The sequence below is a fragment of the Falco peregrinus genome, chromosome 6 (genome assembly GCF_023634155.1).
Source record: "Falco peregrinus isolate bFalPer1 chromosome 6, bFalPer1.pri, whole genome shotgun sequence".
NCBI lineage: Eukaryota > Metazoa > Chordata > Aves > Falconiformes > Falconidae > Falco > Falco peregrinus.
Window position 1 is genome coordinate 22,623,418 of NC_073726.1, and position 14,899 is coordinate 22,638,316.

The 14,899-nt window shown below is 43.9% G+C and overlaps 1 protein-coding gene across 1 annotated transcript; it reads left to right on the forward strand.

Moving 5' to 3' along the window:
- Positions 1-5,667: 5,667 nt before the first annotated feature.
- On the forward strand, positions 5,668-14,899 carry LOC101922417 (carboxypeptidase A2). The gene is made up of 11 exons (XM_005235325.3): positions 5,668-5,755; positions 8,214-8,295; positions 9,153-9,287; positions 10,034-10,132; positions 10,742-10,843; positions 10,992-11,093; positions 11,844-11,954; positions 12,317-12,407; positions 12,796-12,995; positions 14,252-14,336; positions 14,578-14,899. Exons 1-11 carry the CDS (start codon positions 5,691-5,693, stop codon positions 14,763-14,765), a joined length of 1,260 nt encoding a protein of 419 aa, XP_005235382.2. The 5' UTR covers positions 5,668-5,690; the 3' UTR covers positions 14,766-14,899.

Below are 14,899 nucleotides of genomic sequence, written 5' to 3' on the forward strand. Positions count from 1 at the left end.
TCCTCTCATCCTGTCACTTGTTACTTGGGAGAAGAAACCGACCCCCACCCCACTGCAACCTCCTGTCAGGCAGTTGTAGGAAGTGAGAAGGTCCCCCCTGAGCCCCCCCTCTCCAGGCTGACCCCCCCAGCTCCCCCCGCTGCCCCCCCCCAGCCCCTGCCTGGCTCTGGACACGCTCCAGCTCCCCTGCGTCCCCCCTGCCCTGAGGGGCCCAACACCGAACACAGGATCCAAGGTGCAGGCTCGAGTGAGAGGAGCTGGATAGAGAATCTGGACCTGGCCCAGCGAGGCGTATGGAGCTGAGTGACTGCAACAGTTTGTACAAGACAAGGGCAGCAGCTTTGGAAAAGAAAAATTATTTGGGATATTCTGATTATCTGGGATATCCAGCCTGTTTCTTAATTTTTCCCACTCGGCTTCCAATTTGGGCAAATACACTAACTTCAAAGTTGTCCCAGCTTAAGGGCTGGTGGAATGTGTTACTCTTTATAAAAGCTGGTTATAGGAAACACACAGTAATAAAAACAGAGTTGTAGAAAGGAAGAGACAAATTTAAACAGGATAAGAGCTGGCCTGGTAGATCCACACTAATGGATGATTTCAGCTGATTTGAAAGTCTCTTGATTTTGGCTTATTTCTTAAGCAAGAGGGTGAAAGTAAGAAAAGCATGAAATGGAGATAATATTAAAGGACTGTTGAGAAGCAGTATTTGGCCTTCTGATCTCAAACAGCTGTTTGAGGATGGGGTGAATCACCCTTCCTCAGGTGAGGAGAAGCAGAGTCTTGTTTTGGTGCAATTCCCAGCCTTGAAACAGCTCAGGTGAGAGGATATGAATCCCACCCATTAACCCTAGAACACTACAGACCAACAGAACCTGAGGGCACTCCAGTCTTCCTTGGAGTAAAGCCAAGGCTAATGGGCATAAAAGAGGGCGCTTTGTGGTGCCGTTGTCCCTGTGCCTCCACAGGTGGCCAACACGTCAGGGCTTCCTGAGATGACTGGCTGGACATGGGGTTGCTGAGGGGCTGCTCTGAATGCATAAATACTCAAGATGCTCTATGGGGATACCCTTTTTCTCACTCTTTGGTGGTATTACTGGCAGAACGATCCCTTGCTTTCTGGCACTGGTCAGAAGCCAGATGAGAGGGATTATGATGAGGATGAGGAAGGCTTTGTGGGGATCAGAGGGAAAATCCTGCTCCGTTCCTGCGCTTGCATTTTGATTATCTGTCTTGTCTGCTGTGCTCGAGTAAGATATTATTTAATTCTGTGTTTTCTGCTGACACCTGCTGGCCCTTAGCAGAAGGTTGTTGTGGGCCTTACACAAACCTTTCCTGCCTAAAAGGCTTTCACAACCTCGGAAGTTATTATTTGTAACTATCTCATGGGATGATGTCACTGTTAGAACCAGTCTTTAATCTCCAGGTATAGGTAACTGATGGTATCTCTCCCAGTACCCTTCCCATCCCCTTCTTGTTATTTCCAGTTACAATTCATCCGTGTGCTTGCTGTCTTAAAATTGCAAAGCTACAACACAATCTGATGGAGTGTGTGTGCATTATAATCTGCTGTGTGACTCAAACACATGAAATCTGGGGACAACCCTGGAAAGCTGAAGGTCTTGATTTCCTAATTTAAGGAAATTTGAGTTGGAAATAAGTAGCTTCATTGCAGTCAGTGTTCCTACACTGGCATATAGCTGCAGATTTTCCAGAGAGATCAAGATGAGGGTTCTGCTTCTAAAATGATGCCAGTCACATCTACAAATGATGAGCCACATACCAAAATCTCTACTCATTCTTTATCCAGGGCATGCCCAAAGTGCTTTGCGGATTAGGAACGTGGAAATAATCCATTATTGCAGAAATAATAGTTCTCTCACCAATAATCCAAAATTAATTGCGTTATAGCCAATTAACTTTTATCATCGAGGAGATGAGTTGCTGACAGAGCCCTTTGCCATATTGGTGTTACAGGTCCAGTTTGAGAAGATGAGAAAAGAAACATTTCTATCTGAAGGTGAAACGTGTATGGGACTTCAGAGGAATATGGGCTTGTTGAGAGTCGTAGAAATGGTGAAGATGTGAGGGCTCCCTTCCTAGGGGTGTTTTCCTAGAGCAGGGACTGGTGCTGTTCCCTGTGCTGTAGCTGTGCAAGGACCAGTCAGCCTCACGTCCCAGAGCCGGTCTCACAAGCTCGTGCATGCTGTGAGAATTAGTGTTATATAAAGAACCAATGTGTTGATCTGAGTAACAATGTCTCTACGCTGTTATTTTCCTGGAACGGATCCTCCAGAAAGTCCAGGATAGAAGGTTATGTTCTGATGAAAGGGAGAGCAATTTAGAAGGTAAATATGAGTTTCGTAAGCTTATGCATAGGGCTCAAAGAAGCAGTGTAAAGATGTCTGGGTCCCCGTAAGAGAGCAGGAGGCGATGCACAGCAGAAGTGGGGAGGGCAATGGGGACAAGCGAGGCAGCAGGAGTATGAGGATAGCTCAGTCCAGCCTGTGCTCTCTCCCCTCTCTTCCCCTTTCCTACTGAATTGCTGAACATTTATTTTGAGAGGACGGGAGACAAGGGGGACCATGGGCTTGGGTTCAGACATAGGCTATGGGTGTGGCTAGGACAGAGACTGCCTCTACTTTCCTAACTGTGATAGGAGGGACTACTATGCCGTATCTGGGTGCAAGAACCCTTTTTTGGCAGGGGCAACAACAGAGGGTCCAGACTTTACAGATGACGACTGATTCCACCTAAATTTGATGACTTTTGAGGCCTTTCTAGTTGGCAGGGGCTCACATCCATTCTGGCCCTCTGTCAATGACAGCACAGGCAAACTGTCTATATATTGATACCGCGATTTTAAGTGACAAGACAAAGTTTGGTTAGACGACATTCACTTAACCTTTTGCTTCTTAACATGTCACCAAGGTGTTCATGATTCACTGCAGATACCACAGCCTCTTAGGACTATACAGAGAGTATGTGCCACCCTGCCCACATTAGTGTGCCAGGGCCCTGAGAGCACTAATTGCCCTGACCAGGCTGCCCGCACCCACACACCCTCCGCCCCTTGGTGCAGGAGCTGCTTTTAAGCTGAGGCCATTTGATTTGGTCCTGCTTTGAGCTGCAGTGGGCACACAGTGGACTTGGACTTGTAGTTTTTGACATCCTGGCTGTGGACCTGCTGTGTGGCTTACCTAAGGATCTGAACTGTGGCTGTTCCTGGTTAGTGCCATCAGACTTGCTCTGCTCTTCTTATTTGAATCCTGTGGGGCTGTGCTGCTTGAGGTGAGGTCTCTACCCCTGCCTGCCTTGCTGTCACCTTTGGTTTCTGGCTTATTGTTATGGTGCACCCCTGCTTTTGCTGCTTCCTGGTTTGCTCGGGTGTTCTGGGCTCTGAGCTGAGCCCTACAGAGGGTTTCAGCCTGTGGCAGGACTTCACCCACAGGATTTACCCTGTGGTTCAAGGCTGACCTCCAGACCTCAAGGCTGATCTCCAGACCTCAAAGCTGATCTCCAAACCCTGCAGGACCTTGTGGCTACAGTGGGAGGTCACAGTAGCCCCTTTGGTGAGGATTAGGAGTGTACAAAGGTTTGGGCTTAAATTCAGCTCCTTAAATGTAAAGGGTGGAGGCCCCAGATGAGGCTGGTCAGGGCACTCGGAGATTATTGGTATACTTTAGACCCTGACATCATGTTTGGCGGGATCTCTTGGCAGCCTTTAAATCCATGCGGGATGTAGCATGAGTAATGAAGCAAGCTATAATTTTGCCCTAAATTAAATCTCTCCTTCCTGTTTTCAAAGAGTGAATCCACAGGAGGTGGTGTAGACAGTCTGTCGGTTCTTTACAAAATGTTGAAGGCCATAAGCTACAAGTGGGATTTGACTTCCACCAGAATTACTGTAGTGCTAGAAGCAGGAAATTCTCATGAACATTCCTGCCTCTTAGCATAAACTTGCATTATCTGATTTATGTTAAGGGTAGTGGAGATCTGCTTGTTTCCCAAGGTTAAATCTCAAAGATCTGGGCACTCACAGGAACATACCTTACCTCCCTGCAGAGCCTATGTTCTCTATAGTGTGCCCCCAGGATACAACAGTTGCAAGATGAGTAATTCCTGTATGTCAAAACAGGCAGAATCCCTGCCTGAGGCTCTCTTTGTTCCCAAAAACATGAGGCCTGGCCTTAAAAAAGACTTGCTTGGAGTTTGCTGTGAACACATGACAAGAAGCCCCTGGCCAGGCTGCAGAGGGGAAGGGTGAGAGTAGAGATTAGGGGAGGCTCCTCAGGGAGGTGCTGACAAACGTTGAGAGCAGTATGGGTGAGATCTTTAAGAGCTTCCTCTGGGGATTGTCACAGACTTCCTTTCCTTGGTCTCCTGAGGTTGATTATAGAGCAGTTGAACCATCTCCCTTCTGACCAGTGTTAGTTCCAAGGTACCCCATGTAGGTATTGCAGCAGGGTCAGCGCCTGGCTCTTCCTCAATAACATTTTCAGCAGGATGAACAGAAAGTGTGTCCAACAGCCCTCCAGCCCTACCTGCCATTCTGGGACAACCACAGATGGGTGTTCCTACAATTAAAGGCAGGAGAGATGGTTCCCAAAGCTCAGCCATGAGACTGCCCATCAACATTACTCCTTCAGTGCAGATAACGACAACTCAAATATCTGGGCACCTTTATGGAAAGCTAACGAGATGGAGGCTATTCCCCATGAAGCAAGAAGTAGATAGAGTCCAGCACAAGAGCAAAGGGACCCAGAGAGCTACAGGATCAAGGAACAGCCCTGTAAGCATTGCAAAGCTCAGAGGACCTGGCAGTGGATTTCGCGGCACTTCTTCAGACCTGTGCCACCTCTTCCTGGGGGGGATGCTTCATTAGAAGAGGATGTCTAGCAAGCCTGTCCAAGGAGAAGGTTCTAGCTGCAGACCTGAGCTCCTCTAAGTTCCTGTTCACCCAAGGCTTTTATCTGCTCCTGCTAAGCAACTTGCTTTCATGTTAATCTTGCTGCAACCTTAATTTGCTTGAAGCACTGGCTGGCTTGAATCTGTATGAAACCATCCCAACTGAAGATTGGGGGATGCTAGTAACTTCAATTAAAAATATATTTAAACTGTCTGGCTTGTATCTAGAAGTGTGTAATTTGTATATAAAAGCAAATTTATAGCATGGCCTTGGCCTAGTCTATCAGACACAACTTGTTGCATAGCAGGCAGGACCCAGAGATTGTCCTTCAAACTAATCCCTCAAATTGAGTATTTTTGCCGGAGTGAGATCTTTCTGCTGTCTGCCTCTTTGTAACAAGGAGAGGGATACTAGAAATGTGTCGGAGAAAAACCCATGACCAAGAGCTGACTGGCAGAGCTCCTCACTCCCAGTGAGAGCTAGGATGACATTCAGTTTGCCTCTATTTTCCTCTACCTGGAAAAATGCATGAAAAGACACTGGGGAACTTTGTGGGCGAAGATTTTGATAACAACTCCTCCCTTACAGGTTTGACTGTGTCAGTGGAAAATGTTCTTTTGGAGTTGAAATCAGCCTCCTATCTGCTGGTTGCCTTGAAAGCTGTGATAAATGTGAGAACTTAGTCACATGGAAAACAGATATGTTTTATCTGAAAAAGAGTTTCTTAACAAGTCCTGTATAAATTCTTCTTTGCTAGACTGAGTTGAACTTCACATAAAACATGAAGCTGATTTTGATCTTCTTTGCCCTCTTCGGGGCTTCCTTGTGCCTGGAAACTTTTGTTGGGTGAGTTATACTTCTACGGAAGACCTTTCATTTAAGGCTGTATTATCCAGTTGTTGTTTTTCATTATCTTAACTATACAACATCTGCTTGGGACACATTCTTGGCTTTTTATGACTGACTTGTCATGTTACTTTGGTACTCCAGACTCTGAAGGATTCCTTCTCTACTTTCATTTTGGTTTTCTAAGGAGAAAGTTCTAGCTGCAGAGTTGAGCTCCCAAATTCCTGTTCACCCAAGGCTTTGCTTTGGCTTTGATCGTACCTGAGGAGCATTCTCAAGCCTTGATCTGAAGCTGAACCTTGCTGCAAAGCTCAAGTGTTGAGCTTTACAGATCTGGTCCAGCACAAAGCAGAGCCAAAAGACCAGAACCTGGCTTTAAACTGGAAAGCTCACTAGTTTCTCTTTGTTTTTGAAGTTTCTTATTTTTATTTAAATGCTTAATCCTCTTCAGAGCCGAAGCAATTCAAATCCTTATTTCCAACCGTTATATTCTAAAGTTTTATCTTAATGTTGCATTGCAAAAATTATCTCCTGTTGCATTGCAAAAATTATCTCCTGCTGTATTTCCTCACAGCCTTTACTGGCCATGTAAGAACCTTAATAGAAGAAGATAAAACCCCTGATAGATACTTCCTGAGATGTAGGAAGTGAGCACTAGATTCCACTGAGTAAATCTGTATATGAAGATGTAAGGATTAAGAATAAGAACTACTATACATAATTTACTAAAACTCTAGGATTTGTAAAGCCAGGAGAAACTATTTTGATCACTTAATCTGGGCCCTGGCATAACGTAGGCTGAATTCTTGTGAATTCATTTCTCAGTCATGTCCAGTAGCTGTGGTTAATGAGCCTCATCTCTTCACAGAAGAATCCAATCCAGAAATAAAGCCTATGGTGATGGACAATCCAATAATAAGTTATTAATGTGGTAAAGTGCCTTCAGTGTTGTTTTAACTTGGTCCAACAAAAGAATCTTACATGTCAGCTGGCCAGAGTGAGGAACCTGGTGTTAGCGAGTGTCTCTTCCCAGCAGCTGAGGCCATGCTAGTAAATAAACACACACATAACTGAGTTCATATGGCAAGCCCCTTGTTTACCCTGTCTTAAGTTGTGTTTTCCAATCCTGCAGTTACTCAAGTTGATTTGCTGAGTCATCTCCATTTTTCAGTACTGCTTGCAGTGGGTGCTGGCAGAGCAGTTGGGCCAGGTCAGGGTATGGGACTCCATGGTGGACTTCTGTTCTGTTTCCAGCTGTGACCAAATGCATATGCCTCGGGAAGAGAATGAAAACAAACACACCAAATGCTTCAATCACCAAATGCCATTTGCAAATGCAGCATTAATGCTCAGCTCACTTGCAGTGAACCCCAGGATATACAGCTAAGGGGCACATGTGTGCTTTTGGCTACAGCATTGACCCTAGGCTGTACTTCCAGATGTTAATTCATTATGCCTTCCAGGTTTCTTTCAGAATCCCCCCTGGTTCTCCCGAATAGGATCTTCTGTCCCCCAGCTGTTGCATACACTTGTTCAGAGATCCTTTTATCATTTCATAAAAGCGTTGGGTGGAAGGGACCTCTAGAACTTCGTAGTGCACCACTCTGCTCAGAACAGGGCTCAGAACAGTTCCCCCCTATTATGATCTACCCCTACTGAGAAGAGTTTGTAATTTTTTTGTAACTCCTCTTCAAGTAGTTGTAGGCTGCAGTTAGATCAGCCTGAGCAAGCCTGGTTTCATCAGGCTGTCCTTGTAGTACTGTTTGTTTGTACGTATTTTACCAAGCAGCCTGGAACACTGTGTATTTGAATGGGATATATTTTTTATATACAGATACATTTAGAGGCTGTATGTTGTGATCACTGTATGTTGTGCAATGCATAGTCTAAATTAATTGCTGAGGTTACCTCTGTAACCCCTGGAGTGAGGTGCTTCCAGAGGGTGATTCATTCCACCTGAAATGGTGCAAGCCACCCTCTGATGGTATCAGCTTCTGACAACACAGGGAAGTTTGTCAACAGTCTTTGACTACACTGAATAAAGGGGAAATTAATCCCATATGTAGTAGTTGGTTTCCTTTGTTGCATAGTGCTCCCACAGTATTTGATCATTTGCAAATTCAGCGAAAGTGTTTTTTTTCCTGAAAGCTGTTGATAAAAAATAACTAATAGATGCAAGATTCTATTGAATTAAAAATTCATCCACTTGATATCTTGTTAAGGATGAAATCTTAAAAATTGCCATTTAACTAGTTACTAATCTAGTGCACATATAGCAGGTGAGCCCTGCGGGTTGTTGGTTGAACTCTTGGGTGACATTAAGTCAACTGCATTAAGGAAGTCCATATTTGCTGGTAACATGCAAGTAACTACCCACCAAATTCATGATCCGATAACAAGCTAGTTCAACCAGACCCCATTTTGAGACAGTTTCTGAAGACTTACTGATTTATTGCAGGCACCAGGTTCTCCGAATCAAGACAAGAAATGAGGAGGAGATTCAGAAGTTACAGCTTTTGGAATCACTGGAACACCTTGAGGTATGTTATTACCACAGAGGCATTTTGTAATGTTTCAGACTAGGGTAGGACTTACCAGGGTAGGACTTTGCATTGCATTTGAAAGGTTTGTACCATACTGTGGGAGCTGCCATAAATAAATTTACTGTCTCAATACTTGGTGGTTGATCTGCAAGTTCTAGTACCAGCTTGGTATTCAGGAGTGCCTGCATTCATATTTTCTTCCTAGTGGGTTTGCGGTCATATTTTAACTGATCTGCTTTTAATCTCAGTATCAAAAAGCTTGTCTTTAAAGTGGGGATGCTAACGTTTTTGTACTTGTCTCCCAGTGTTGTGTGAGGAATTTATTAGTTAGTCTACACTGTACTGAAACAGGAAAACACACTATAAAGTTCTAGGTTATTACTGCTCTTATTGCTGTTGGTGAAAATTTTTATTATTACTTTATTTAAAAATATTGATTTGACTAGTATAGAAATGAAAATTTAGAAAAATCCTGCCAAAGGAGAAATAAAAACAATGGGTTTCTGCAATACAGAGCTCTGGTAAAAGGAAGAGTAGTAAAAGAATCATCATAAAAGACTAAAACTTCCTTTTGTTTATATGACTGAAGCTCTGAAGTTGGTGAAAATGCTGACTTTAGCCTCCCGCAGACATTTGTTGGTTTGGGTTGGGGTTTTTTTGTGTGAGTTTATCACATTAACTGATACAAGGTTGAGGTGAGGCCAAGCTAAAGAACAGAGCATGCTGTAAGCATGATGAAGCACAATGCTGCAGGAGTCATTCAATTTGAGAGAAATCAGCATTTCTAAAGCTTTAGAAGAGCTGTTTGCAGAATGCTTTCCCTAAACCAAATCCATTTTCCTTTCTCATTTCAGCTTGATTTCTGGATAAATCCCTCCACTCCCGACCTCCCTGTGGATGTGCGAATCCCTGCTAACAGGGTCCAAGCTGTCAAAGCCTTCCTGGAGTCCTATGGGATTGAGTACTCCATCCTGATCGAAGACCTTCAGGTAGGCAATGCCATTGGCACATATTTAGCTTTTATGTCCTTTGGAAACAACTAGTGATTCACAATCTGGCCTCATTCATTAACAGGGACTCTTCTATACTCACTCTGCTTTCCATGAAGGCCTTGCTTTATCTTTGTAGTCTGTGGATTAATTTCTCAAAAATAATCTGTGGATCACTGCTGCACTGGGAAGCTGTGGGGATCACTCTGAAGATGCTATCTGAAACCATGTTGAACAGTGACATCAGTAAACTCATAGGCTGGTAACCCCTGAGGAATTTCTTTTGGTCTCAGACATTTGGGAATCACAACGCTGAAGTTGCTCCTAATTCAGTAAACTATGTTAAGAGTAGTTCAGGATCATAATCTGAAAGAACTGTATACCACCATGTGCCGTTTGGGCACTGATCTGACATTTCTTCATGAGCAGTAATCCCAAAATGGCTTCTAAAATAGCATTAACTCAACAGAAACACTGCCTTCCCCCCGCATTCCAGTGTTGTTCTTGTTCATCTTCAGACATGTTTAAAGCTTAGTGCTGACCTTTTAAACACTGGTATTCTTGCCCACTTCACTACAGATACATTCAGCAGGAGCACGCACCTGTTTGCTCCATAGCTGTGGGAGTTTTGGGTCTGGGGCTGGACTCAGTATGCAGTGCCACTGTTTTGGTATTTGAAATAAACGTTTGGTCAGAAGTTTGCAAACTGAGCAGGCTTTTCTCAACATTTGAATGGCTTCTTTTAGGTTGTTTTAGATAAAGAAAAGCAAGATATGGCCAACAGTCAACAAAGGGACCGCAGCAGCAACACCTTCAACTATGGAACTTACCACTCTTTAGATGATGTGAGTACCTCAGCTTTGGGGGAAGAGGATTCTTTTTTCTGGCCTTTTTTCATGCTGTCTTCAATTAAATATCCTATATTGGGATCTAAAATGTCGTTCCAGCTTCTTTAGGCACATGGTTTTGTTTTTAAATGTATTCATTTTGTGGTCAGCACAATAAGCCAGAACTCTCCCTGACAGAGTGTTGGAAGGGGCAAATGTTGATCATACTTTTTCAGAAACTCTTCTGCAAAGTTCTGTCAAAACCCTTCCTTCTGACCCTCAAAAGAGATTGAGAAATAAATTAATCTTAAAACAGGGAAATACAGGAAACCGGTAGCTCTACAGCAGAGCAGAGGGTAAGGTATTTTTATTGCCAGAAGTTTTGAAAGAGGATTTTGAACTTATTCCTGAAGTAAGTAGATCTTGATGGTACAGCAGTGCTTCCTTCTACTTTGTGATGTTAGGGACAGCTCTGACTACACTGACATAGGATGAGCTGGGGCTTTGACGAGGTGGTAGTAATGAAGGCAAAAGGGGAGAAAAGTAGATTTCACCAAGTCCCACAACTGTTCTGGGCAGTACTATACATAAATGTAATGTAAATGTCATCATGATTTTTCATTTCAGATTTATGCAGAACTGGATCGTCTTGCATCCGCGTATAGCAACATTGTCAAGAAGATCCAGATTGGAGAATCCTATGAAAAGCGGCCTTTGTATGTGCTCAAGGTAGGACATTTAATATATCACAGAGTGTGTGCATACATCTGTATTATATATACAGCACAATTCAGTCCAAAGCATCCCAGTCTATATGGGATGTTCTTGACTAAGAAGTTTCGGTGAGATTTTTAAAACTTTCTGGTTTGTTCGACAGTTCAGCACTGGAGGAAGCAACCGTCCTGCAATCTGGATTGATGCCGGTATCCATTCCCGAGAGTGGGTTACCCAAGCGAGTGCAATATGGATAGCTAAACAGGTTACTTCAGCAGTGATTGATTTAGCTTTTGTCTTGGGCATGCCTCTGACTATTTGAAAGTATATCACAGATACAGAAACACATATGTGTTTAGCCAGCTCAGCTGGCTTTACCCCTTGTAAAACATTGCCAGCTCCAGAAAGAATATGGCAGCTGCCTAGACAAAGAGTTGAAAAATGCTATGTATTGTTAGAACAGCTGGGTTTAGATATATATAGACAAAATGTAGTGGTTCAGGTGAAATTGTTGAGTACTGCAGGGCTGATAGTTATACAAATAACCAAGGACTTTGAGGTTAATTTGCTGCTTTGATCTGCTGACACAGAAAAACACTGTGTGGTTGGTTACCTTCCACAAAAGTGCCAAAACTGCCAGCTGTATATAAATAAGTGTTTAAATTCTGCTGAAAACGACTAAGCCACCAGGGAAGCACAGCACAGATGTGTTTTCTCCACCTGGCTAATCCATCTCAATCTTAGTGCCAGCCTTGGGCTGTTCTCTGGGACAGGCAGGGGAAAATGTTGTTGCCTTCTTCCATTAACTTCCTGTCTTCAGAGTAAAACAGTAAAACAGATTCATTGCTCTCTTCAAGCTCCAAGTCTCTCAAGGGACAGTTATGGCCAGCAGATAATTGATGTTTCTTGTTTCCCTGCCCTGAAAGCCAGACTTGCCTCTGTACCTAACTGTTAGAGCGTAAGCATGTGGGAAAGTATGCTGATAATCACAGTGTGCAATATTGTCTCTACTTAGATTGCCTCTGACTATGGGAAGGATCCGTCCACCACCTCTCTGCTGAACAAAATGGACATTTTCCTGCTGACAGTCTCAAACCCTGATGGATATGTATTCACTCACACCACAGTGAGTAAGCATGATGTGTGTCTAAGCTGATTCAGGAAACTGTCATGCTCTTCCAAATGAACAATAAATGTGAAGGAAGTAAGCTCTGAAAGTCCATTTCTTAATGCTGTAAGAAGGAGCTGCAAAAGAGTTGGGCAGCCAAAGATACTAATTACTTGTCTAACCTATCTTAACCCACTGTAACTTCACCAGCCCTTCGATTTTTGTCCATTGGCCCATCTTGGCAGTCAGCCCGTCAGAAATAATCTTAGGCTCGTGCCTAGGATTGCTTCCTGGTGAATGGCAGCTATTTCTGGGTAGCAGTTTTAATGCAAGAACTGAGATTTGCTCCTTTTTGAAGCCATAGTGTTTCTTTGTTTCAGAATCGCATGTGGAGGAAGACTCGCTCCAAGAATCGAGGCAGTCCATGTGTTGGAGTTGATCCAAACCGGAACTGGGATGCAGGTTTTGGAGGTAGGAATAAAGTTTCTGAATTCTGGCTGTCATTAAGAAGAAAGTTCCCTTTCATGTTCCCAGATCCTGTTAACAGGACCAGCAATTGCTTTACCATAAGGGTTCCAGAAAGAAAATGGTCAAATAGAATGGTAGCTGTCTTTTGTAAAGATAATTTTGCATTGATTGATTGCCAGTGAGCGAAAGATGAAGGCAGTGATCTGTACCATCTAGAAGTATGTCCCTTGAGTATCCATGCTTTGTGACTGCTGCTTGAGCATTTATCAGCATTTAAGGCCTTGCCTTTGGCTGAAGACCTGTTGTTAGGAAAGCCTGGCTTTGTGTTAGTCTGCTTCGACCTTTCATGAATTCTTACAGGTTTGCCTTTGTTCCCTCTTTGCACCAACAGGTCCTGGAGCCAGTAGTAATCCCTGTTCTGACTCTTACCGTGGGCCCAGTGCCAACTCAGAGGTGGAAGTTAAATCTGTGGTCAACTTTATTAAGAACCATGGAAACATCCGGGCCTTCCTCACCCTCCACAGTTACTCTCAGCTTCTGATGTATCCCTATGGCTACAAATGCACTGAACCAGCAGACTATGCCGAGCTGGTGAGACATAATGACTTGGCTTTAGCTTCCTTTGTTCTGTCCAGCTGGCTTTGTATACTCAATTATTACAGTGAGATATCACGATAAAAACAAGAGGCTGAACTGTGTCATCCATAACAGTAACCATCTGTGAGAGGGAACCGAACCCTGGTGCAATGCAACACCTTTGTAAGAGAAATCTTGGTCAGATGCAAACATGTGCCATCCCCACACATTCTCAGCCCTCTTTGCTCATCCGTGTTTCCTCCTTTCTTCTTTAATGACAGCATCACAGCTGTAATAATATCTTTGAGGCAAGATGGATCTCACAATCATAATTCAAGTGGAAAAGACCCCTGGAGGTCTCTAAGTCTCAAGTTCTGCTGAAAGCAGGCAGGCTTTGGAGTCAGAACCGATTTCAAGGTCAGATTGAGTTGCTTAGGGCCTTGCCCAGCTGAGTTTTAATCAATTGCTTTGATTTGTTTTGATATTTCTAAAACAAAATTCCACAGCTTCTTCAAGCCCATTGCAAAGTTTCCCTGCTGTCATGGGGATTTTCTTTTTCCCTGATAACCTAAATGCAATTTTCCCCTGTAGCAATTTGTTTGTTGCCACTTGTCTTTTTGCCCTACTCCGGGAAGAGCCTGGCACTGTTTTCTCTACAACAGTTTTGCAGTTGAAATGAGCACAAAGTGACCACTGAGTATTGGAAGTTCCTTCTGAATATGAGGAAGAACTTCTTTACCTTGAGGGTGACAGGGCATATGGAACAAGCTGCTGCCCAGAGAGGCTGTGGAGTCTCCTCTTGGAGACATTCAGAACCTGCCTGGATGTGACTGTGCAGCCTGCTCTGGGAGAACCTGCTTTAGCAAGGGAGTGGATTAGATGAACTCCAGATGTCCCTTCCAACCCCAACCATTCTGTGATTCTGTGATGTCTGACTGTCTTGGGATTATCTGGTATCTCTTGAACCTTCTCTTGACAAGACAGTTGGTAAGATGAAATGCTGGATGATCAGATATCGAACCTGCTATGATTTAATTCACCTGCAATGTCACCTCCCAAAAATACTATGGAAGTTTTGAGTGCTGTCATTAGTATAAGTCATTAAGAAATGGGTTGATTTAGCACTAGTTTATTGGGGGTGTGTGTGTGAAAGCAGGTTGTAAAGCAGTTCGGAGATTTCTCTGAGTATGGTTCAGGTTGGTGAAATCTTAATAATTAGCCTCATTAAGCATGGCTACTTTCTGACTTGTCCTTCATCTTCTCCTCTCTAGGATGCCTTGGGAAGAGCTGCTGCCAGTTCCATCCGGTCCCTGTACGGCACCACCTTTAGAGTGGGGAGCATTTGCACAACTATCTGTGAGTATTTTGCTAGTCTGAGCTTTTACGGACTGTCCCAGGACAGTGGACTCTGTCCCTGTCGCAAGGTCTCTCCCTCTTGGAAGCAGTGATGCTTCTGCAGAGTGATACCACCAAACACTGGATCTGAGTGTTCACTTAAAAACCTAATACTTGTTCCTCACAGATACAAAAAGTAGGACAGCAGAACTCATATCCATCCTCTGCTCACCCCTCTGGCTCTTCTCCCTTTCTCTTTCAGACCAAGCCAGTGGAGGCAGCATTGACTGGAGCTATGATTATGGCATCAAATACTCTTTCGCCTTTGAGCTGCGAGACACGGGTCGCTATGGTTTCCTCCTGCCAGCCAGCCAAATTATCCCAACTGCGGAGGAGACCTGGCTGGGTCTGAAAACAATCATGGAGCACGTGCGAGACAATCCATACTAAAAGCTGGGGTGGAAATCAGCTGCCTGTAGCAGCAAGCTTGTAAATCCTCTTTCCTTGGTGCGCTTGCAACAGCTGTAATGATATGGCACCTGGCTGAATAAAAACTCTGTGTGCATTCCTTCTACAGCAATACA

Coding starts and splice junctions, on each gene's coding strand:
- LOC101922417 (XM_005235325.3), top strand. CDS start 5,691: ATGAAGCTGATTTTGATCTTCTTTGCCCTCTTCGGGGCTTCCTTGTGC. Junction 10,133..10,741: donor CTTACCACTCTTTAGATGAT/GTGAGTACCTCA, acceptor TTTTCATTTCAG/ATTTATGCAGAACTGGATCG. Junction 11,094..11,843: donor CAATATGGATAGCTAAACAG/GTTACTTCAGCA, acceptor GTCTCTACTTAG/ATTGCCTCTGACTATGGGAA.